This window comes from Phocoena sinus, chromosome 2 (genome assembly GCF_008692025.1).
Source record: "Phocoena sinus isolate mPhoSin1 chromosome 2, mPhoSin1.pri, whole genome shotgun sequence".
Classification (NCBI taxonomy): Eukaryota; Metazoa; Chordata; class Mammalia; order Artiodactyla; family Phocoenidae; genus Phocoena; species Phocoena sinus.
Window position 1 is genome coordinate 123,180,356 of NC_045764.1, and position 25,262 is coordinate 123,205,617.

At 38.5% G+C, this 25,262-nt stretch overlaps 1 protein-coding gene across 6 annotated transcripts in view; it reads left to right on the forward strand.

The window, feature by feature from the left end:
* The first annotated feature begins 1,340 nt into the window (after nt 1–1,340).
* The window catches only part of FANCM (FA complementation group M), a 59,017-nt gene continuing 35,095 nt past the window's right edge, over nt 1,341–25,262 (forward strand). For 3 of the 6 annotated variants that reach the window (XM_032621776.1, XM_032621781.1, XM_032621777.1), the window contains exons 1-9: nt 1,341–2,040; nt 2,609–2,781; nt 6,076–6,153; nt 9,498–9,656; nt 12,522–12,653; nt 14,559–14,691; nt 15,328–15,453; nt 15,965–16,051; nt 21,765–21,949. In XM_032621776.1, coding sequence (XP_032477667.1) covers nt 1,506–2,040; nt 2,609–2,781; nt 6,076–6,153; nt 9,498–9,656; nt 12,522–12,653; nt 14,559–14,691; nt 15,328–15,453; nt 15,965–16,051; nt 21,765–21,949 — 1,608 coding nt within the window. In that variant the 5' untranslated portion in view covers nt 1,341–1,505. Of the gene's footprint in view, nt 2,041–2,608; nt 2,782–5,719; nt 6,154–9,497; nt 9,657–12,521; nt 12,654–14,558; nt 14,692–15,327; nt 15,454–15,964; nt 16,052–21,764; nt 21,950–25,262 lie in introns of those variants that run through there. The other 3 variants (XM_032621779.1, XM_032621780.1, XM_032621782.1) reach the window with 2 other exon arrangements.

Below are 25,262 nucleotides of genomic sequence, written 5' to 3' on the forward strand. Positions count from 1 at the left end.
ACTACGCAGAAAGCCGCAAGCTGTCAGCTTCTCTTAATTGGAACCCTTGTGAGGCGACCACCTCCGATAGTAGTGATTGTTTACCAGCCATTACCCACACTTGTTTATTACCGACAAGCTGCTATGCATTTAAAGTCTTTAATCTGTTTAAAGGAAACAAAAGCATTCAGACATCTAATCTCATTTTATCTAGTTCTAGCCTAAAGATTCACATCTGACTTGGCTCAGTCCTTGTCCATCAGAGCAACCTATATTCCACCACTTTTAAAACTCAAATTAAACTAAAATACAACCGGTTCCCTTCCCCCTCCCAAATATAAACATATGATAAACAGCATGTCTAAAAGCAAGTCCAGACACTTGACCATATAAAACAATGTAAAGTGGCTACACACAGGATGGCTCTTGCTGATGGTGGCGATGAGGGGGTGACATTATTAGTGGTCCAAACAACCTCGTGATATGTGTGTACTTTTCCTCAATACACGAAGAAACAAATCTACAGAGGTTACTCGAGGTCGCCACTTTTAGAGGGGAGAAGCCGGGAATTGTATCCAAGTCTGAGGTAGAATGCTATCGCTAGAGAAGAATATCACCCCGATGCTTACTGCTCTATATCATTTATGAAGATGTAATGGTGGAGCATCAGGACGCCTTGCTTTTTTTTCCTTAGGATTTTCCAACGAATATCAGAACCAAACCATTCATTTCCCTTTTAACAATACAAAATATTAAGATAATGGGGCTTCCCTGGTGGCGCAGTGGTTGAGAGTCCGCTGCCGAGGCAGGGGACACGGGTTCGTGCCCCGGTCCGGGAAGATCCCACATGCCGCGGAGCGGCTGGGCCCGTGAGCCATGGCCGCTGAGCCTGCGCGTCCGGAGCCTGTGCTCCGCAACGGGAGAGGCCCGCGTACCGCAACAAAATAAGATAATGGGTTGCCACTCCTGAAAAAGAGACCTGGCGTTTTGTTTTCTCAGCCTGGATAGAGAAATAAGACACGTTATTTAATTTTATCTAAACATGTTTGTTTTTCACCTCATCTTCCGATTTAAAAACATGGCCAACCACAAGGAATAAGGCAAATTAGACTCTCAATAACGTTAAGTTAAAAAAAAATGGGTATCCATTGTTTCTGGACCTCAAGTTTATTTATTGTATCATTTTAAGAGGCATCAATTTCGCAATGATGCCCGGACACCTCGTCATTAGAAACGGAACCCAACTTTAGAGTCGATAAGAAATTGACAAGGGGACCAAATTTGCGGTGGCTCCATAACAACGCGCATGCGTCTCCTAGAGGGCCACGGGGTTTCCGGGAAGCCAGCCAATCATTTTCCCCACGCAAACTCAGTGGCAGCACTTTCAACTGGATTAACAGGCCTCAACCCCGCCTTCTAGTTCTAGTGTTTTTTATGCGAAGATAACCGATGGGGTTTGGAACGGAGGCTGTTGAGCTGCAACAGCTGCTGGCGTCTGAGAGAAGCCTTCGGTGGTCTTCGGCCTAATGAGCGGGCGGCAAAGAACGCTTTTTCAGACGTGGGGCTCAAGAGTCTCCCGATCCACTGGGGCTCCGAGTTGCAGCTCTGGACCTGAGCGGCCTCAGAGCCCTGGCATCTCCGGGGCGAGTTTTCCTGCAGCGGCACAGGCAGCAGAGGCGGCGGAGGCGACAGAGGCGCAGCCCGAGTCGGACGATGATGTGTTGCTGGTCGCGGTGTACGAAGCAGAGCGGCAGCTGAGTCTAGAGAATGGCGGGTTCTGCACCTCAGCGGGCGCCCTGTGGATTTACCCTACTAATTGCCCGGTGCGGGACTACCAGCTGCACATCGCCAGGACCGCTCTGTTCTGCAACACGCTGGTGTGTCTGCCTACCGGCTTGGGAAAGACCTTTATTGCCGCCGTAGTCATGTACAATTTCTACCGCTGGTTCCCCTCCGGCAAGGTTGTCTTCATGGCCCCCACGAAACCTTTGGTGACACAGCAGATCGAGGCTTGCTACCGGGTGATGGGTATCCCGCAGTCCCACATGGCCGAAATGACAGGTATCTTAGAAACAGTGGGCTAATTTGAAATTAAGAGCTGGGACCCAGGGAAAAGTATGCGTTCTGGGAAATAGCGTTAAAGGAATTCCTGACCCGTGTGGAATAGTCCCCAGATCACAATATGCTTATTTTACGTCTTCTCCTTTGAAACATCATCTGCTTGTAGCAAGTCCAGCTCTAATGAATAGGGTTGCTTTATTCAATCTTCAGAGAATTCCTGTATCTTGTCAAAGAATTTTGAAGTGATTATGTGTGTATACCCCATCGGTAAGTGAACATGAGTTTCTTCCGCAGAAGGATTTCCCAGTTGAAGAACTTTGTTCTCTTCAAATATTATGTCATTTTGTAGGAATTCTTTAATGGCAGTCTAGTCGTGGTTTTCGGTAAAAGCCAGCATTGACATTTGGACCACAACAAATCTTTAAAATGCATTCCCATGATTTGTCCAATTATCATCTTGAAAGCACATTACCAAAACAGGAATGCATTCTGAAAATAGGCCAGGTTATTTATATTTTACAGATAACAGTCGGGAGTTTAGAATGTACAATGTCACTTTTATTTACAGGATCTACTCAAGCTTTCACCAGGAAGGAAATATGGGGCAGTAAAAGAGTCCATTTTCTTACACCTCAAGTCATGGTAAATGATCTTTCTAGAGGAGCTTGCCCTGCTGCTGAAATAAAGTGTCTAGTTATTGATGAAGCTCATAAAGCTCTTGGAAATTATGCTTATTGCCAGGTAATTTTGTTAAAAAGTATTTTATAGTGTAAATATATTGATGAAGAGCATTTTGGGGAATAATTATTAATGATGGAAGTTACTGATGGTATTATTATGAAAAGCCTTATATCTATTATCTCAACAGATGGTGATAGGAAATACTTTCCTTCATCCATTCAAATCAGTCTCTGCTGTTGTTTGTTTTTAAATTTAAACAAGACTATTAGTGTCAGATGTAGATGATGAGAGTCTCGTTGAGGCAGTGATCCACTACCATATAGTGGTAGGTAGTTAAAACAATAATAGGTGGTGATAATAGGGAGAGGGTATAGAGTAAGAGTAGAGGGAAAGTTTATTTCATTTAGTGCAAAGAGATGAATTTCACTGCCAGTTTGTGATTTTATTAAGCAGTTTCCTTGGGGACTTTTAAGTATTATTATATCTCTGTATTATCTTCTTGAGAATTGTTATCTAGAGTTGATCTCAGTCAGGAAATGGATATATTTTTCCAAGTTAAATTAATACCCAGTGTGTTAAAGTTTCTGCTTGAAAGGATCATTTTAAAAATTTTATTCTAACTGTGGAATTCATTTTGTACATTTAGCTTATATTTAGCAACTTTTTTTTTTTTTTTTCTTTTGGCTGTGCTGCACGCCTTGCAGGATCTCAGTTCCCCGACCAGGGATTGAAGCCAGGCCATGACAGTGAAAGCCCAGAATTCTAACCACTAGGCACCAGAGAACTCCCCTTAGCAACTTTATTTTCAAAAAATTTCTACACATTAGGTGATTTTTTTTTAAACTACAAGGCTATGCTTTCACTGAGTACAATGAGACATGACTGACTTCTTTAATATATAAATAGCACTAAGAATTTATACTACGCTGAATATTCCAGATACAGTTTCCAACAGGCACACAGCTTGTTGAAGAATGTAGCTTCCTGGGTTACAAACACAACACCACTTCTATAAAATGCTTGAGAATCCCTCCTGGAAAAAAAGTAATGTATCAGGGACATTTTGTCTTATATCAGTTTTTAATTAGGACAATTGTTCTTAAGTCTCCATTAAGTATAATGTTCTGGGGTTTTTTTGGCGGTGCCTCATGGCTTGTGGCTTGTGGGATCTTAGTGCCCTGACCAGGGATTAAACCTGGGCCCTTGGCAGTGAAAGCGCAGAGTCCTAACCACTGGACTGTCAGGGAATTCCCTATAATGTTCTATCTTTAAATGTATTCTGTATCATGTTTTAAAAAACTCCATAAATAATATTTTTTGAGTATTGATCAATATTCAGTTTGAGTCTCATTGAATTCATCTTTGACATGGGTTGAAATCAGAGCAGTTTTAAGATAATCTAGTTTTAGTACCATTTGCAATAGCAAGACATGGAAGCAACCCAAATGTGCATCAACAGATGGTTGGATTAAAAAAATGTGGCATATATATATATATATATATATATGACACACACACACACACACACACACACACACAGGAATATTAGCCATAAAAAAGAGTGAAATATTGTCATTTGCCACTCAGTGAAATAAATCAAACAGAGAAGTACAAATACTATATGATTATCACTTATATGTGGAATCTAAAAAGATAATACAAATGAATGTATATACAAAACAGAAACAGACTCATAGACATAGAGCACAAACTTGTAGTTACCAAAGGGAAGAGGAAAGTGTGGAGGGACAAATTAGGGTATGGGATTAACAGATACAAACAACTATTTGTAAAATAGATAAGCAAGAGCGATTTACTGTAGAGCACTGGGAATTATGCCCATTATCTTGTAATAATCTGTAATATATAATATGCGAAAATACTGAATCACTATGCTGTACACCTGAAACTAAGACAGTATTGTAAATCAACTATACTTCAATTTAAAAAAAATAATCTGCTTTTAGTGTCCTACCTCTAATGTGGAACTATGGGATACTAAGAGCTGTTCCTGTGACTCAGTTTACTTAGGGGTCCTTTTTCCTTGTATTGGGGCATATGGGAATCTGGCAAATTATCCAGTATTGATTATGCCAGAAGTGGGTGTTGAATTCAAACTGTAAAGCCTAGAGAGATGCTTTGGTGCCCCTTGGAAAATGTTTTAGGATTTAAAACGGAATTTAGATTTTAAAAATTACCCCAAATTAGCCTTATTTTTTTATGAATAAACTTAATTTTAAAATTGTGAGCCTTGCACATGAAATCTAACTTCTTTAAAATCTTTCCTAAAACAAACTTTTTTCATTTCAAATCTAATTTCACATTTGTATTTCATTTTTTTAAATTAATTAATTATTTTTGGCTGTGTTGGGTCTTCATTGCTGCATGTGGGCTTTCTCTAGTTGCGGCGAGCAGGGGCTACTCTTCATTGTGGTGTGAGGGCTTCTCATTGCAGTGGCTTCTCTTGTTGCGGAGCACAGGGTGTGTGGGCTCTAGGTGTTGCGGGCTCCAGGTGTGCAGGCTTCAGTAATTGTGGCACGTGAGCTCAGTAGTTGTGGCTCGCAGGCTCTAGAGCACAGGCTCAGTAGCTGTGGCTCATGGGCTTAGTTGCTCCGCGGCATGAGGGATCTTCCCGGACCAGGGGTCGAACCCGTGTTCCCTGCGTTGGCAGGCTGATTCTTAACCGCTGCGCCACCAGGAAAGTCCCTGTATTTAATTTTTTTTCTATTTTTCTGTTACGATTTATCTTAATCTGGCAAGTATGCATATGGATATAGCTGTAAGCCTAGACTGTGGCCCAAGCAATGGAGAATAAACTTGATCTTTTTCTACCATTTGCTCTTGAATTAGCCCTTTGAATATTTTGATTTGCCTCAGTATAGGCCTTGATGTTGTAGCTTTATGTATAGAAGAAACCCTAAAGTGTTATTTTATTTTATTATTATTATTTATTTTGCGGTACGCGGGCCTCTCACTGTTGTGGCCTCTCCCGTTGCAGAGCACAGGCTCCGGACGCGCAGGCTCAGCGGCCATGGCTCATTGGCCCAGCCGCTCCGCGGCATGTGGGATCCTCCCGGACCGGGACACGAGCCCGTGTCCCTTGCATCGGCAGGCGGACTCTCAACCACTGTGCCACCAGGGAAGCCCCCTAAAGTATTTTTGATTGGGATAGAGTGTAAACCTAAATCATTTGCTCTTCAGATAACATAACTAAAGATAGTTCCATCTGCTAGCCCATCAGTACTCTAAATAAGGAATGATGATAGTGGATCAGATATACTAGCTTGTTTAACAGAATCATTTTTATTTTTGTATTGGGCAGATGAAATTAAAGAATTGTTTTTTTTTTTTAAGGTTGTAAGAGAACTAGTCAAATATACAAATCACTTTAGAATCTTGGCTCTTAGTGCCACACCAGGTAGTGATATAAAGGTAAGTAAAATTTATTAATGTTTAAGAAAATAAGAACTTTTGTATGTGACCAGATCAGTTTTCCATTCTAGTATTTAGTTTAACATCAGGAGTACAGCATTTCATATAAGATGCCTACCTTTTCTTCTGTGGTTGTAGGAGATTATCTACATTAGAGTCTTCAGACTTCAGTGTGCCAAAGAATCACCTAAAGCTGTTTTTTAAATTTTTACTGTTTTATTTTGAAATGACTTTAGACTTCCAGAAAATTTGCAAAAATTAAAGTCTGTATATCCTTCACTCAGCTTCCCCTGTTAACATATTACATAACCATAGTAAAATTATCAAAACCAGGAAATTAACATTGGTACAATACTAGTAACTGATCTGCAAATCTTATTTGACTATTGCCAGTTTTCCCACCGGGGTCCTTTTCTGCTCTGGGGTCCATTCTATGATCCCACATTGCATTTAGTTGTCACGTCTCCTCAGTACCTTCCAGTCTGTGACAGTCCTCATTCTTTTCTTGTCTTCCATGACCTTGATGCTTTTGAAGAGTAGGTGCCAGTTATTTTGTAGAATATCCCTCAATTTGGGATTGTCTGATGTTTTCTTATGATTGGAGTGAGGTTCTGTATGCATTTTGGGCAAGAATACCCCAGAAGTGATGTTGTACCTTTCTTAGTGCATTGTATCCGAGAATACATGATGATTTGTCTTATTACTGGTGCTGTTAATTTTGACTTGGTTCAGATGATAACTTTCTGGTTTCTCTATTGTAAAACTACTGTTTTTCCCTTTTTAATTAAGTCTGTTGTGGGGGAGATACTGTGAGACTATGTAAATATTCTGTTTTAGCATCCAATGATGGTTCTTGCTTGCAACAATTATTTCTGTGCTGTTTGCCGAATCATTATTTCCTCTTTCCCTCATTTCTTTTACATTTCAAAATTTGAATTCTTCTGTTGTGAAAAGCTGTCTTCTCTCCTCATTTATTTTATTTATTTATTTTTGCTGTACGCGGGCCTCTCACTGTTGTGGCCTCTCCTGCTGCGGAGCACAGGCTCTGGACACGCAGGCTCAGCGGCCATGGCTCACGGGCCCAGCTGCTCCGCGGCATGTGGGATCTTCCCGGACTGGGGCACGAACCCGTGTCCCCTGCATCAGCAGGTGGACTCTCAACCACTGCGCCACCAGGGAAGCCCCTCCTCATTTATTTTTAATTCAGGTCTTTACATCAATATGGACTAATGGATATATATATATATATATATATATATATATATCTCCATATATATGGATATATATGGATATATATATGGATATATATATTTTTTATTGGCTACTATCATTAATAATTTTGATTGTTCTAGATTGGGCCATTGAGAGTGCCTTGAAGATGGCTCCTGTGTCCTTTAGAATGCACTTTTTTTTGTTCGTGTGTTTGTTTTGAACACTTCCTAACTTACTGGTATCACAAGATATTTTATGATCATTTAGTGTTTTTCCAGTCCCCGCTGTGGAATCCACCATTTCTCTAGGGAGCTCAGAGGATGGTAAAAAGTTTTGAGCCCTATCCCATGCAGATTTTGAGCCTTATCCCATGACATTCTGATTTAGTAGCTCTGAATGGTCTTCTGTGTTAGGTTCTGGATAATTTCAAAGGTAGCTTTCAATTCTGCCAAGCCATAGACTTTTTTCCTTCTGTCCATAGCCTCGATTAGTTTTAGAAATTTCTATCCTATCATTTCTGCCCAACCTTTTTTAAACATGCTTGATTGTTTTTAGTCATCAAGTCTCTGCTTAAATATCACCTCTTCAGAAAAATTCACTCTTAAGCTATGAAAAGTCAACTCTTCCTATCTTGTTATTTTCTTCTTAATATCTATCACAATCTGTCATTCTTTTGCTTATTCATTTATTTGTTGTATTTTTGCTCCACTAAAATAGTACTGACATGAATGTAGGGATTATGTCTATCTTGGTTATGCCTCTATCACCAATTCAATACCTGGCATGTGGGAGTTACTCAAATATTTCTTGAATGAATGAATGATTAAAAATACTAAAGTCTGGGACTTCCCTGGCGGTCCAGTGGTTAAGACTCTGTGCTACCAACGCAGGGGGCACGGGTTCAATCCCTGGTCGGCGAACTAAGATCCCACATGCTGTGCGGCCAAAGGAAAAAAAAATACTGAAGTCTCAGTCAATTTTATAAAATGGTCATATATTTACTCTAGAGTTTGAATGTATGTGGACATTCAGTAACTATAGTGTACTACTGTATTAGGCATTATACTTAGTGTTGGGAATACAAAAGTGACTAAGATGTGATTCTTGCCCTAGAGTATTTTTTGTCTGAAACTAAGCCCATGAGGCTTTACTAGTTTAAAAAAAAAGAGTTCTTAATTTCTGGATACTTTCAGGATTCTGTCTTCATCCTTCCCTCCATCCATCCATCCATCCATCTCTCCCTTCCTTTCTTTTTTTTCATCACACCCAGTAGTACTGTGGTCTAATGGTACAGCAGTTGTTTATACCAACAGGTTTTTTGTTTTTTCTTAAATTCCCTATTTTTACAATTAAGTTCCTTTATAAGCTTTTGGTGAATGAAATTTAGCTCCAGAAATATATTCACAGCATATATATTGATTTAAATGGAAAATATTCCACTCATTTATTTATTTATTTTTATTTTTGGCCACACCCGCAGCTTGTGGTGTCTTAGCTCCCGGCCAGGGATCAAACCTGCACCCTTGGCAATGAAAGTGTGGAGTCTTAACCACTGGACTGCCAGGGAATTCCCTCCATTCATTTATTAATAATAGATTTAGTGTAGGACCTATGCCCTCAGTTTCTTAACAAGTCAGTTTGTAAAGTATTTCCAAGGTACATTTGTATCCTTTAGTAGTAACAGGACTTCTCTGTTTTCCCCATTAAAAATCAGTGGAAAAAAGTATTTGCCAGGGAATCAGGAAATCTGGGTTTTAGTTCTGGCTCTAAAATTGACTGTTATATAATGTTTTGGGGATTTGGTTTGCTAATTTGAAACTTCTATTTTGTCTGAGTCTTTATAAATATTGACAAGATGTAACACTACCATTGGAAAGCACAAAATACATTTGAGGAACTTGTTGGACATTTTATCTCTTGGATGCTTGGCATGCAAGAAAGATGTTTCAAAAGCATTTTCCCCTATTGTGCCACTCCTGATGTGCTATAATTTGTAGTTTTAAAAAATATTTAATGATATAAATTTCTAATATTTTTTCAAAAACTTATTGCTATTTTATTTTTGTTAGTGGCAAACTAAAAAATTTAGTAAGTAATATAATATATAATCATACTTAATTGATTTTCTGTAGGCTGTGCAACAGGTTATTACTAATCTACTAATTGGGCAGATAGAGATTCGTTCTGAAGATTCTCCAGATATTTTGCCATACTCTCATGAAAGACGAGTTGAAAAGCTTGTTGTTCCTCTTGGTGAAGAACTTGGAGCTATCCAAAAGGCATATATACAGGTAAGCCATTTTTATCATAATTCAGTGTTTTAATAAGTGAACTGATAATGTAATTATTTTACTTAACAGAATCGGACTGTGAGAATGTATAGTTATAATCATTTATATAATTAATATGGTAAAAAATTCTTTGAAATGACAATTTTCAGTATGAGCACCATGTTTTATATGTACTGGCAAACTATTAGTTAAAGAGGAAATACAAAATGATGGACCGTTTCTAAAGCCAATTTAGTTTTGTATTTTCTTAAGTAAACCTTTTAATTGCAGTATAACCAGCCCCCCCAAACATATGAACAGCATAGTACATTAAATGTAAGTGTGCAGCACAGTGAATTTTCACATAGTGAACACACCCAAAACATGTATCCAGATTCAACCAGAACTTTCTTTGTAAGGAAATATATTTTCAATATATTCCTCCCTGATCCCTTGTACAGCAGTGTTTCTCAACTGGGGACTATCTTGCCCACTTGGTGGCATTTGGCAATGTCTTGACACATTATTGATTGATTGGTTGTGTTGGGTCTTCGTTGCTGCACGCGGGCTTTCTCTAGTTGCAGCGAGCGGGGGCCACTCTCCGTTGCGGTGCGCGGGCTTCTCATTGCAGTGGCTTCTCTTGTTGTGGAGCACGGGCTCTAGGCGTGCGGGCTTCAGCAGCTGTGGCTCGCGGGCTCTAGAGCGCAGGCTCAGTAGTTGTGGCACATGGGCTTAGTTGCTCCGTGGCATGTGGGATCTTCCCGGACCAGGGCACGAACCCATGTCCCCTGCATCGGCAGGCGGACTCTCAACCACTGCGCCACCAGGGAAGCCCTAACTTTATTGATTTCTTTTAGAGTGCTTCTTTAGGCACATGTGGTCAGCAAAGCTGATCAGCAAAGCTAGAAGAGAGGAAAGATTGAAATGTACTAAAATAGATATATTTTAGGAAATAAGACTTAGGCAAATTACATATTGCTGTAGTAGTCTTCATCTGGAGGTCGCCTTTTACCTTCACTGTGGCATCAAGCTCAGGACCTTTTGTCTGCTGTTTCCTCTGCCTGGAATGCTCTGTCTTCAGAACTTCTCGGGCTAGGCATACTTTATCATTCAGATGTCAAGTATTACCTCTTAAAAGAAACCATCTTTGGTGGCATGAACACGTGGAGAACTGTGGCAGCCTGCATGCCCAGTTCTCCCCTGAGAGCGCCCTGCTGTCACCCATGCAGCAATAGGTTCCATTGCTTGCCCAACCCGGGCCACCGTCTCTCCTGCTGCTTGGTACCAGAGGCAGCCCTGGCCCAGAGCGGTCCATCCCCAGCCAGGAACCTTAGTGTGGGAAACCGGCTGCTTGGAGGTGGAAGGGCGCTGGCAAGGTCACAATCCAAGGGCCCGCTCCTCTGCATCCTGGGGCTGGATGACAGATGAGGCAGGGGGTGCCCGGGCAGAGCACAATTGCTGCTCCTCTCCCCACCCCCCCAAAAAAAAGAAAGAAAGGAAGAAAGAGAGGAAGGGAGGAAGGGAGGAAGGAAAGAAAGAAAGAAACCCTCTTTGTCCACTTATATGATAGTGACCCCCTTCCTATCAAAGACTCTACAAAGCATTACTGTGTTGTAGGTTCTTAAATGCATTATCATAATCAAAATTCTCTATTTTCTTTGTTCACTTCTTTACTCCTTTCTTCCGTCTATTGAATGTAAACTTTAGGAAAATAGAAACTTCATTTGTCTCAGCCACAATATCCCCAGCATCAGGAACGATGCTTGATATGTAGTATATACTCAATGAATATATTTTAAAAAATATCTATTTATTTATTTGGCTATGTCAAGTCTTAGTTGTGGCACGCGGGATCTTTGTTGCGGCATGCAAGATCTTTCATTATGGCACGTGGGTTTCTCTAGTTGCAGCGCGGGCTGTCTCGTTGTGGCACGCAGGCTCCAGAGCATGTGGGCTCAGTAGTTGCGGCATGCAGACTTAGTTGCCCTGTGGCATGTGGGATCCTAGTTCCCCAACCGGGGATCGAACCCACGTCCCCTGCATTGGAAGGCAGATTCTTAATCACTGGACCACCAGGGAAGTCGCTTAATGAATATTTTTGAGAGAATGAATCAGTGAATGAAATTAAATGTACTCAAGGAATTTTGATTTAGTCATCACTCTACAAATATTTACCTATGTGCTAGACTTGTTCTAGGCATTGAAGATGCAACAGAGCAAATCAAGGCCCTCCTTTCATTGTGCTTAGTTTGGAGGGAGAGGAGGAGAGTTAAGAAATAAACAGATAAACACATATGTTCGTTTTTTGTTTTTTTTAAAAAATAAATTTATTTATTTTATTTTTGGCTGCATTGGGTCTTCATTGCCATGCATGGGCTTTTTCTCTGGTTGTGGTGAGCAAGGGCTACTCTTCGTTGCAGTGCACCGGCTTCTCATTGTGGTGGCTTCTCTTGTTGCAGATCACAGGCCCTAGGCCCACGGGCTCAGTAGTTGTTGCTCGCGGCTCTAGAGCGCAGGCTCAGTAGTTGTGGCGCATGGGCTTAGTTGTTCCGTGGCATGTGGGATCTTCCCAGACCAGGGCTTGAACCCATGTCCCCTGCATTGGCAGGCGGATTCTTAACTGTTGCGCCACCAGGAAAGCCCAACACATATGTTCTTGAATTATCGCTGAATCTAATAATTGCTTGTGCTGACTCTCACATGGATTATCTGAGGATAATTGTCAAGTACTTTAAAACTTTATCATCTCTTCTGTGTTTACTTAAAAATTCATTTTAAGACAAACTTTATTTAACATATAATTAATATATAAAACTATTTTAGTATGTGAGGAAATGTATTTGTAAAAGGATTTTAAAATAAACTAAATTTCTTTGAAATTTGCAGATTTTGGAAGCACTTGCAAGTTCTTTGATTCGGAGGAATGTTTTGATGAGAAGAGATATTCCCAATCTAACAAAATACCAGATAATTCTGGCAAGAGATCAATTTAGGAAAAACCCATCTCCAAATATTGTGGTAGGTATTTTAAAATAAATTTTGCTGATAGACTACATTTTTACTTAGAACCAGGATGAAATGTAAATAATGATTATTTTTTGGTATATATTAGCTCATCAAGAATTCAGAGGTGGTTTATATAGTTTATAAAAATATGAAAAAGATCTAGCAGGAATACAGTTTAATGATGTGAATTAAGATAAATTTATCTTATAACTTTTAATTAAAAATTGGTCTTTTAGTTCACTTCTGTTTTGCAAAGTAAAAGGGTCATAAGAGGGTAGATTTTAACTAACTTTTAGACCCATAGCATTTAGTCTTAAATCTCCATACCGAAGTTGGATTAAGCATCACAGTAAGCTTTGTATTTTTAATCTTTATAGGAAAAAAATAGGTGGATAGGAACATATCCATCAAGTTAGGTCCAGAGTCAAAAGAGATGCTCACAAGCATGAAAAGGCACTGAGTCATTCTTGGAACTGAGAGGGAATGCATGTGCAAAAGGACAGAGGCAATTGAATGAAGGTATAAAGGAGACAGTGAGAAAACCAATTTGCCTGAGGTAAAGGATTGAGGGAGTCAGATATGATCTAGGTTGTGACCACCTGGGAGTGCTTTAAATGTTATGCTAGAAATATGGACTTTGTGGGAAACCACAAAGGGAATTTTCTGTGAAATTGCAGTGTATTATACTAGACTTTAATAAAATGTTTAAAGTTTCTGCTAGGAGTTAAAGGTTCATTAAAATTTTAAATCATAAATCTAAACCTGTTGAATTTGGTCTCACTGATGAGAGTTTATGTTTTACAGAGACGTTGTTTTACCCTTTTAGGTAATTAGCGTGACATTTTTTTTTTTTTTTTTTTTTTTTTGCGGTATACGGGCCTCTCACCGCTGTGGCCTCTCCCGTTGCGGAGCACAGGCTCCGGACGCGCAGGCTCAGCGACCATGGCTCACGGGCCTAGCTGCTCTGCGGCATGTGGGATCCTCCCGGACCGGGGCACGAACCCGCGTTCCCAGCATCGGTAGGCAGACTGTCAACCAGTGTGCCACCAGGGAAGCCCTAGCGTGCCATTTTAAGGCATTTATCACTATCCTGGAAACATTTAAAATGAGTGTAACTGATATTAATGCTACTAAAAATGTAAGGTATTAAATAATAGTCTGCATCTCTAATAAAGGAAAATAATTAAAATATATTCTCAATGGTCTTTTAAAGGTATTTTATTGTATAGATATACTGACTGTATGCTCCTACAAAAGGAATATATGCTTTACTTTTCCTTGAGAGTAGTGGTTAAAAGCACAAGCACACTGGCCCAAATTTCCTAGGTTCAAATACTGGCTCTGCTACTTATCACCTACATGAGCTTCCACATGTGTAAAATGGGCATAACAATAGTACCTACCTCCTAGGTGTTAAGATTAAATAAGTTTGTATAAGTAGTGTGCTTATAACGGTGTCTGGTGCTCCCTGTCAGATGTTACTGTGGCATGTATACCTGGTGTTAAATGTTAGTGTTAAACAGTTTGATTAAATATTTGTCCTGATGTCAGAAACATTTGTGAGGATAGGCCTGTATCTGTTTTATTTTCCCTTGTATCCCAAATGTCTAGCTCAGTGCTCGGCAAATAGTAGGTGCTTATTAAATTGTTTTGAAAGACCAAATAAATCTATATACTGCTAATAATTTACCTGCAAAGAAAAACAGCATATGATAAATATCCCCCCGTTCATTTATTCTCTTTAAAATGTAAGTTTCATGTTGAATTAAATAAAGGGGCAGATTGTATATGAAAAGTACATTGACACCTTTCCATAGCAACATCTTAGGGCATTCAGTAGAACCAGTAAGTTCTGCATGGAACATGTATCTTCATTTCTTCCTCTGGGTAAATTTGATATATGCTTGTTTTTTCTAGGGACTGCAACAAGGCATAATCGAGGGAGAATTTGCTATTTGTATTAGTTTATATCATGGTTATGAATTATTGCAGCAAATGGGAATGAGATCATTATATTTCTTCCTTTGTGGAATTATGGATGGAACTAAAGGTAAATTATATGAAATTATTTTTAAAAGTGCTGACGTGTATTATTTTGGTTAACGATATGTATTGAGCCGTTTGGATTACTTAAGGTGCTTTATTTTAAAAAGCAGTGAAGGGGACTTCCTTGTGTGTCCAGTGGATTTCCTTGGTGGTCCTCCCCAATGCAGGGGGCCCGGGTTTGATCCCTGGTCAGGGAACTAGATCCCACATGCTACAACTAAGATCCAGCACAGCTTAATAAATAAATAAATAAAATAAAAAGCAGTGAAATAGTTATGTAACAAATTCTTTCTTTCTTTCTTTTTTCTTCCTTCCTTCCTTCACTCCTTCCTTCCTTTCTTTTTCTTCTTCTTCTTTTTTTTCTTAAACTATGGACATGTATTTCTCACAGTTCTGGAGGCTGGGAAGTCCAAGATCAAGGTGCCAGCCCATGTTTCTTTGCTTTTGATAAATTGCTGGAAGAAAAGAAGCCATTCATTAATACATATGTGAATGTGAAACTGGAAAAAGTTGCTGGTTTTTATTTTTAAATTTGAAAAACTTGCATTCATTGCTATAGTTTAATTTCTTTTAAATAAATGATACATTTGATTAGTTTTGCTATTAAATTTATTGAAAAATATTTTCTTAATTTCTGAAGGAATGACTCGGGCAAAAAAAGAACTTAGCCAAAATGAGGACTTCATGAAACTCTATAATCATCTAGAGTGCATGTTTGCACATACACGTAGTACTTCAGCAAGTGGCATTTCTGCTATCAAAAAAGGTCTGGTTTTTCTTTTAAATTTTTGTATTGTTTCCTCTTTATCAAGGTTAATTTTAAAATTATGCTCCATTGATCCACATGTCTATTTATATCTACTTATATTTCTGTAGCAATAGACCTGTTAAATGCTAAAAGATCTTATTCTTCAACTTAGGATAAATGTATATTCAAGCAGTTCATAAACTTTAAATATATAATAGAAGTTAGTAGTAGTTGTTACTGGTAGTGAAAATTCTCAGAACTACCAAAAACTAATTTATAGCTTAACTAAATGTGAATTTTTCCCTTCTCTTTGCTGCTGATTCTCATTTGGAGTCTTTCTCAGAATGAAATTTTCATAAAAATTCAGTTTATTTTACAGTAAGGTTTGTGTGCTACCCAGATGCTACTTACTGTTTAAATAAAAAGAAATAAGTTTTAACGAATCCATTTGAAAGGGTAATTAAAATACATTAATGTAATCAAATATGGAAAAATACAGAAACATTTTTTGTGTTTTGTTTTTTTACAGGAGATGAAGATAAAAAGTTCTGCTATAGTCATCCAAAATTAAAGAAATTAGAAGAAATTGTAGTTGAACACTTCAAGTCATGGAATGGTAGGTCGTATTTAATAGACTCAAGGCAAGGCAAAGTTATTGAGAAAGCTAAAACTCTGATTCATTAGTTTGTGCTAACATTTCTTATGGAGAAGATGAGCTTTTAATTATTCTGGATAATGAATATAAAAAAGCTCTGAGAAATTTTGGGAGCGTAGGCACCAGGGGAATGGTGGAAATGTTAAGAATAGGGTATTATGTGAAAAAGAAAAGTCAACCTGGGGCAGTATAAGGGAAGCAGATAATAAAACAATGTATAATATAATGATAGGGAAAAGTAAGCTAGGTGAGAAAATAGAGAGTCATGAAGGAGGCTATTTTATATATGGTTTTAGAGCAGACCTCTTTGTAGGGTGATGTTTGAGCTGTTACCTGATGGAAGTAAGGGAGCAAGCCTTGTGGATTTCTGTAGGAGGATCATTCCTGGCAGAGAGAATAGCAGATTCAAAGGCCCTGAAGCAGTAGGGTGCTTGGTAAGATTAAGGATCAGTAAACAAACCAATGTGGCTGGAGAAGTGTAATGAGGATGAGTGGTGTAGGCAGAGGTTGGAGAGACAGCCAGGGGCCAGGTCATGTAGGGTTTGTAGGCCATGTCAGGACTTTGGATTTTATTCTGTGCATGCTTGTGATTTGTGAAACTATTACAGAGGCATTCGGAGCAGCAGAGTGACGTGATCTGACTTATATTTTTAAAAGATCACTCTCATAGATGTTGGCCAATTAGGAGGCTATTGTAATAGTCTAAGATGATAACAGATGATGATAGTTTATACCAAGATAGTAGTACCAAGCAGCAAGATGGTTCTGAGAAGTGGTTATAGATTCTAGATATATTTTGAAGTTGGAGCCAACAGTGTTTATTGATGGATTGGACATAGAGTATGAGAAAAAAAATCATTAGGAGTGTGTGTGTGTGTGTGTGTGTGTGTGTGTTTGCAGATGACTGTATGAGCAAAGAGAAAACTAACAACATGGAGAAGAAAGAGCAAATGTTTTTTGAGATGGATGGATGGATGCTTTTGAGACATCTAAGTTGAGACATCTAAGTTGAGATGTATAGGCATTGGATAAGTGAATCTGGGTCTCAGAAGAATGGTCTGGGATATTTTTATCTATTTACAAATATATAAATAAATTTTAGAGTTATCAGCATAAAGGCAATATTAAAAGTTTCAAGAATGGATGTGATCATATCACCAGGAATACAGTTTAGGGACAGAGGGCCGGGAATTAGTCCTGCAGGATACCAACATTTAGAGTTCAGAGGGGAAAATGCCACAAAGAAGATTGAGAAAGAAACCAGGCAAGTGAATTATCAGAGATGCTGAGGGAAGAGACTATTTCAATAGGAAGGAGTGGATTGTGTTAAATACTACTGAGAGGTGTGGTCAGATGAACTAAAAAGCATCCACTGAGTTTGGTAATATAGAGTTATTAATGACTTTGGTAGAGCAGCTTTAATGGAATGAAGATAGAAAGGCAGGCTGTGGCCTGTTGAAGGAGATAGGCTTTGCACTGAAAGTAGCTATTGATCTGCAGTTGGTCAGATGTAGAGTCTTGATGCTATGCTGATTCAAAGGAGGTTTATCTGGAATAATTTTCCTTGCAACAGCAGCTGCTTCTTTTTCCTTATGTATTATACATTAACTTTATTAAGTCATTTAATTCATAAGGTTGTTATGAAGACTAAATGAGTTCATAATATAAAATGCTTACTGTAGTCTCTGGCACACACATGATGATTAACATAATATAAATCATGTTTAAGAAAGAAGGATTATCAGAAATAAATGAAAAAGAAATGAAGGAAACAATAGCAAAGATCAATAAAACTATAAGCTGATTCTTTGAGAAGATAAACAAAATAGATAAACCACTAGCCAGACTCATCAAGAGAAAAAGGGAGAAGACTCAAATCAATAGAATTAGAAATGAAAAAGGAGAAGTAACAACTGACACTGCAGAAATACAAAAGATCATGAGAGATTACTACAAGCAACTCTATGCCAATAAAATGGACAATCTGGAAGAAATGGACAAATTCTTAGAAATGCACAACCTGCCAAGACTGAATCAGGAAGAAATAGAAAATATGAACAGACCAATCACAAGCACTGAAGTTGAAACTGTGGTTAAAAATCTTCCAACAAACAAAAGCCCAGTACCAGATGGCTTCACAGGCGAATTCTATCAAACATTTAGAGAAGAGCTAACACCTATCCTTCTCAAACTCTTCCAAAATATAGCAGAGGGTGGAACACTCCTAAATTCCTTCTACGAGGCCACCATCACCTTGATACCAAAACCAGACAAGGATGTCACAAAGAAAGAAAACTACAGGCCAATATCACTGATGAACATAGATGCAAAAATCCTCAACAAAATACTAGCAAACAGAATCCAACAGCACATTAAAAGGATCATACACCATGATCAAGTTGGGTTTATTCCAGGAACGCAAGGATTCTTCAATATACGCAAATCTGTCAGTGTGATAAACCATATTAACAAATTGAAGGAGAAAAACCATATGATCATCTCAATAGATGCAGAGAAAGCTTTCGACAAAATTCAACACCCATTTATGATAAAAACCCTCCAGAAAGTAGGCATAGAGGGAACTTTCCTCAACATAATAAAGGCCATATATGACAAGCCCACAGCAAACATCATCCTCAATGGTGAAAAACTGAAAGCATTTCCACTAAGATCAGGAGCAAGACAAGTTTGCCCACTCTCACCACTCTTATTCAACATAGTTTTGGAAGTTTTAGCCACAGCAATCAGAGAAGAAAAGGAAATAAAAGGAATCCACATTGGAAAAGAAGAAGTAAAGCTGTCACTGTTTGCAGATGACATGATACTATACATAGAGAATCCTAAAGATGCTACCAGAAAACTACTAGAGCTAATCAATGAATTTGGTAAAGTAGCAGGATACAAAATTAATGCACAGAAATCTCTGGCATTCCTATATACTAATGATGAAAAATCTGAAAGTGAAATCAAGAAAACACTCCCATTTACCATTGCAACAAAAAGAATAAAATATCTAGGAATAAACCTACCTAAGGAGACGAAAGACCTGTATGCAGAAAATTATAAGACACTGATGAAAGAAATTAAAGATGATACAAATAGATGGAGAGATATACCATGTTCTTGGATGGGAAGAATCAACATTGTGAAAATGACTCTACTACCCAAAGCAATCTACAGATTCAATGCAATCCCTATCAAATTACCACTGGCATTTTTCACAGAACCAGAACAAAAAATTTCACAATTTGTATGGAAACACAAAAGACCCCAAATAGCCAAAGCAATCTTGAGAACGAAAAAAGGAGCTGGAGGAATCAGGCTCCCTGACTTCAGACTATACTACAAAGCTACAGTAATCAAGACAGTATGGTACTGGCACAAAAACAGAAAGATAGATCAATGGAACAGGATAGAAAGCCCAGAGATAAACCCACGCACATATGGACACCTTATCTTTGATAAAGGTGGCAGGAATGCACAGTGGAGAAAGGACAGCCTCTTCAATAAGTGGTGCTGGGAAAACTGGACAGGTACATATAAAAGTATGAGATTAGATCACTCCCTAACACCATACACAAAAATAAGCTCAAAATGGATTAAAGACCTTAATGTAAGGCCAGAAACTATCAAACTCTTAGAGGAAAACATAGGCAGAACACTCTATGACATAAATCACAGCAAGATCCTTTCTGACCCACCTCCTAGAGTAATAGAAATAAAAACAAAAATAAACAAATGGGACCTAATGAAACTTCAAAGCTTTTGCACAGCAAAGGAAACCATAAACAAGACCAAAAGACAACCCTCAGAATGGGAGAAAATATTTGCAAATGAAGCAACTGACAAAGGATTAATCTCCAAAATTTACAAGCAGCTCATACAGCTCAATAACAAAAAAACAAACAACCCAATCCAAAAATGGACAGAAGACCTAAATAGACATTTCTCCAAAGAAGATATACAGAATGCCAACAAACACATGAAAGAATGCTCAACATCATTAATCATTAGAGAAATGCAAATGAAAACTACAATGAGATATCATCTCACACCAGTCAGAATGGCCATCATCAAAAAATTTAGAAACAATAAATGCTGGAGAGGGTGTGGAGAAAAGGGAACACTCTTGCACTGCTGGTGGGAATGTGAATTGGTTCAGCCACTATGGAGAACAGTATGGAGGTTCCTTAGAAAACTACAAATAGAACTACCATATGACCCAGCAATCCCACTACTGGGCATATACCCTGAAAAAACCAAAATTCAAAAAGAGTCATGTACCAAAATGTTCATTGCAGCTCTATTTACAATAGCCCAGAGATGGAAACAACCTAAGTGCCCATCATCTGATGAATGAATAAAGGAGATGTGGCACATATACACAATGGAATATTACTCAGCCTTAAAAAGAAATGAAATTGAGCTATTTGTAATGAGATATATAGACCTAGAGTCTGTCATACAGAGTGAAGTAAGTCAGAGAGAAAAAGACAAATACCGTATGCTAACACATATATATGGAATTTAAGAAAAAAAATATGTCATGAAGAACCTAGGGGTAAGACAGGAATAAAGACGCAGACCTACTGGAGAACGGACTTGAGGATATGGGGAGGGGGAAGGGTCAGCTGTGACAGGGTGAGAGAGAGTCATGGACATATACACACTAACAAACGTAGTAAGGTAGATAGCTAGTGGGAAGCAGCCGCATAGCACAGGGAGATCAGCTCGGTGCTTTGTGACCACCTGGAGGGGTGGGATAGGGAGGGTGGGAGGGAGGGAGACGCAAGAGGGAAGAGTTGTGAACATATGTATATGTATAACTGATTCACTTTGTTATAAAGCAGAAACTAACACACCGTTGTAAAGCAATTATACCCCAATAAAGATGTTAAAAAAAAAAAGAAAAAGAAGGATTGTCAAAGACCCATGCAAGGTTAAAAAACAAAAGAAAGCAAACAACAAAAAACTCCATACAACTTTCAATTATTAACCAATTGCTATATGCAAGTCTACATACTTTATATTTACTGTTTCATTTAATCATCACCTCAATCCATTTTAGATATTAAGAAACTAAAGTTTAAAGAGATTAAATGACTACCATGGTCACACATCACCCAGAGACTAAGTGGTCCAGCCTCAAAATCATGTTTTTATTTATGCATTCTACTCCTCCCAAGCACAGAGACACTGGGAGCAGCTGTGTGATTGACTGTTGGGTATATTCTGCAGTTTCCTTGGAGAATTTGAACACATCAATAATTTGGAGACAGAATACTACCATGGCCTGGATTAAGACAGTGCCTTTAGTGAGCAGAAAGGAAAGGGAAGATATACAAAATCAGTGAGAGCTCTGCAGTCCTGTGCTTCTGACTTAGAAGGTAAAGGGGAATAACACGTGTCATGCATGAATTGAAGGACTGGTCAAAAGGTAATTTTTATTTGGTTTAGGTTTTTATTTTATGATAGCCAATGAGAGATAAGGAGCCAGGTTTATTAAGATTACTAGAAAAGGTAGGAGGAAAACCAGCCAAGATTTAAGATGCCTTAAATTATTTTTTTGAAAGAATTGTCACTCACTAGTATATAGTTTCAGGTTTGTCTTTTAAATTAGTTCTCATCTAAATGCTTTTATAAAAGTTGTAATTAAAGTATTTTTGTTGTATAGCTCAAAAGACATCTGACAAGAAATGTGACGAGACCAGAGTTATGATCTTCTCTTCATTTCGAGATAGTGTTCAAGAAATTGCAGAAATGCTTTTACAGCATCAGCCAATTATTAGAGTAATGACTTTTGTTGGCCATGCCTCAGGGAAAAGCATGAAGGGTTTTACCCAGAAGGAGCAACTGGAGGTAATTATTTTTGGAAATGATGAATATAAAATTGATTAGCTTTGCACTTACGCCTTTTTTTTGTTTAACTCACTGGTCAGTTGGCTACATCTTAAAGATAATTTTGTAGTAAATGTATAAATAAAACTAGGCATATTTTGAAAGACCAAAAAAAGTGGGTTTTTTTGGATTTTGAAATTTTTTAAAAAGTATAATGGTTAAACAGAAAGGCTCTGGATTCATATTATGTAGGTTGGAATCCTGGTTCTTCCACTTATAAGTTTCTTTACTTTCCTGTGCCTCAGTTTTCCTTATCTGTAAACATACCTTGTAGAGCTATTGTAAGCATTAAGTGAAATCGTACTGTAGAGCCTTCAAGAAGTGTTTACTATTTATTTATCTTAAGTCACTTTAGTTGTTTATTCCAAACAAATAATAAGCTTACACTTTCTTCTGTTATCTAAAAATCTTAACTTAAAAATATGGTCAGCGGAAACCATGGTGGCATTTAAGGTGGCTGTATGCTCTGAATATTCTTCATAAATTTTTGAGTGCTATGATGTTTTGGGGGATATTTTAGACTATAGTTTTTTTTTTTTTTTTTTTTTTTTTTTTGCGGTACGTGGGCCTCTCACTGTTGTGGCCTCTCCCGTTGCGGAGCACAGGCTCCGGACGCGCAGGCGCATCGGCCATGGCTCACGGACCTAGCCTCTCCGCGGCATGTGGGATCTTCCTGGACCGGGGCACGAACCCGTGTCCCCTGCATTGGCAGGCCGACTCTCAACCACTGCGCCACCAGGGAAGCCCTAGACTATATATAGATTTTTATAAACTGTATACAGGTTTTTTCAGGTTAGCTATAGGTCTACACTTGAGTAGGTATGTCTTTAATGTCTAATTCATTTTGAAAGATCCTTTCTTGATTCTGTCAACATTAATAGATGAGGACTCCTATTATTAAATACTTCTTATACCAGTCCCCACTGTACTCAAAAGAGTCTGTTTAAGCAAACTGGATCTGGTGGAGAGAGTCTAGGAGGTTTTCCTGAGTCTGAATGTAACACTTTTCCCTATCTCGAGTCTAATAAGTACTCTAAAGGGTTCAGGCATCTAGTGGATGATTATTACTAACGTTAATAATCACGTTAGTGATTAGTAATATCTGTGTGAAAAATGAAGTGAATTTCTACCTAGGAGGTCAAGCATTTTGAAATACCCATAGTCCCCAACCTGGTCTCTGGCCAACTTCATTATTACCCAGAGTCATAGTTCCTGGGTTTGTCAGGTACCATAAGAAACCTTATAGATTTTATTCACTTTGTCTTTTATTCACTTTTATCAATAATATTTTTATGTAGGCCAGGGTAACAATCCTTTTTATTACTCCTATACATAATTGCTTTCATAACAGCAGTTTTATTCTGAAATAATCTTTCAAGCAGATAGTTGTAATTGAATTATTCATTTATCTAGAAACAAGTGATGAAGTCACAGAGGAAGTTGGGGGCCAGATTCTTTAGGACCTTACATTTCCATTTTAATGACTTTGGCTTTTACTCTGAATAAAGTGAGAAGAAGACCTTGGAGAATTTGGAGCAGAGGAGGGTCATGTCCTGATTGATATTTTAAAAGAATCACACTGGCTGCTGTCTTAAGAATAAACTATAGGGGCTAAGGGTGGAAATAGGAAGACCAACTGGAAGACTTACTAGAATAATTCAAGCTGAAGATGATGGTGGCCTGGACTAGGTTGGTAGCAGGTTGTGAGAAATGATTGGATTCTGGATATATTTTGAAGGTCAAGCTGACAGGACTTATTGACAAATTAGAGTGGGATATGAGATAAAGGAGTGTGAAGGCTGACTCCAAGGTTTTTGGCCTGAGCAACTGAAAAGAGTGGCTATTAACTAAGCTGGATAAGACTGCAGGAAAGGCAGGTTTTGTAGAGAATATTAGCTTGGTTTTGGACAAATTAACTTTGGCATGCCTATGAAATTAGTGGTTTTCAAACTGTCAGAACTGATGGAGGACCAGTTTATTTCCATTCAATACATCACAGACAGATACCTTTGAACATTACAACAAAAATGAATTACTAGAAAAATAAGCTTAATGAAAAACAAAGTTCACGTCTAAATTTTTTTTTAGAGTCAACAGATGGGGAATACTCTGTCAAGTTTCTAAACTCTTACTCTTAGTTTTTGTAGTCTTGTCAGCTGGTAGTAAACAGTTTGTGAATCAATACCAGCACCAGTAATAAATACTTCATGGATTGTACTTTGAGTTACACTGTTTTAAACATCAAGTAGCGATGTTAAGTAAACAATTGAATATATGTCTTGACTTCATGGGTTCATGGAAATATATATTTGGGAATCACCATCATGTAGATGAGACTGGATTGAATGAAGACATAGAAGATGTCCAAAGACTGAGTCCTGGGGAATCAGAAAAAGTGGCTAGTGAAATGGGAGAAAGACCAGGAGAGTGTGGTATCTCCTGGAGGAGGAAGTGATTAAATGTATAAATGCTGCTGGTGGGTCATATAAGATGATAACTGGGAATTGACTATTGGAATAAGAGAGGAGAAGGCAAATGACCTTGAAAAGAACATTTTCAGTGGAATGGTGGGACAAGCCACCACTGAGAAGAGCTGGAGACAGCAAGTATACAAGTCTTTCAAGGATTATTACTAAAAGGAGCACAGAGATGGAAGTAGTTTTTTGTTTGTTTGTTTTATGTTGAGATACATAATAGTATGCTTATATGCTGATAGGAATGACCAGTTGAGAAAGAAAAATTGATGACAGAGCAGAAAGAAGAGTATTGCTGGAATGATCTTTAAGTAGTTAAGGGAAAAGGATGCGGTCTAGTATAAAACTATAGGGGGTGACCTCAGTTAAGAACATGGATAGTTTGTCCAAAACAATAGGAGGGGAAGGTAAACTATGCAGGCACAGGTAGAGGTGGGTATGTAGATGTGGCAGTGATACCTTGCGGAAAGTCTTTTTTTTTTTGCAGTATGCGGGCCTCTCACCGCTGTGGCCTCTCCTGTTGCGGAGCACAGGCTCCGGACGCGCAGGCTCAGCGGCCATGGCTCACGGGCCCAGCCGCTCCGCGACATGTGGGATCTTCCCAGACCGGGGCACGAACCTGTGTCCCCTGCATCGGCAGGTGGACTCTCAACCACTGCGCCACCAGGGAAGCCCGGAAAGTCTTTTTTGATAGCTCAATTTTTGTCATGTGACCAACTGAGAGTGAGGATGGGGAGGAAATGTTGGAAGTTTGATGAGAGAGGAGTGAGGAGGAGAATGGGGAGAGTGAATGGATTAGG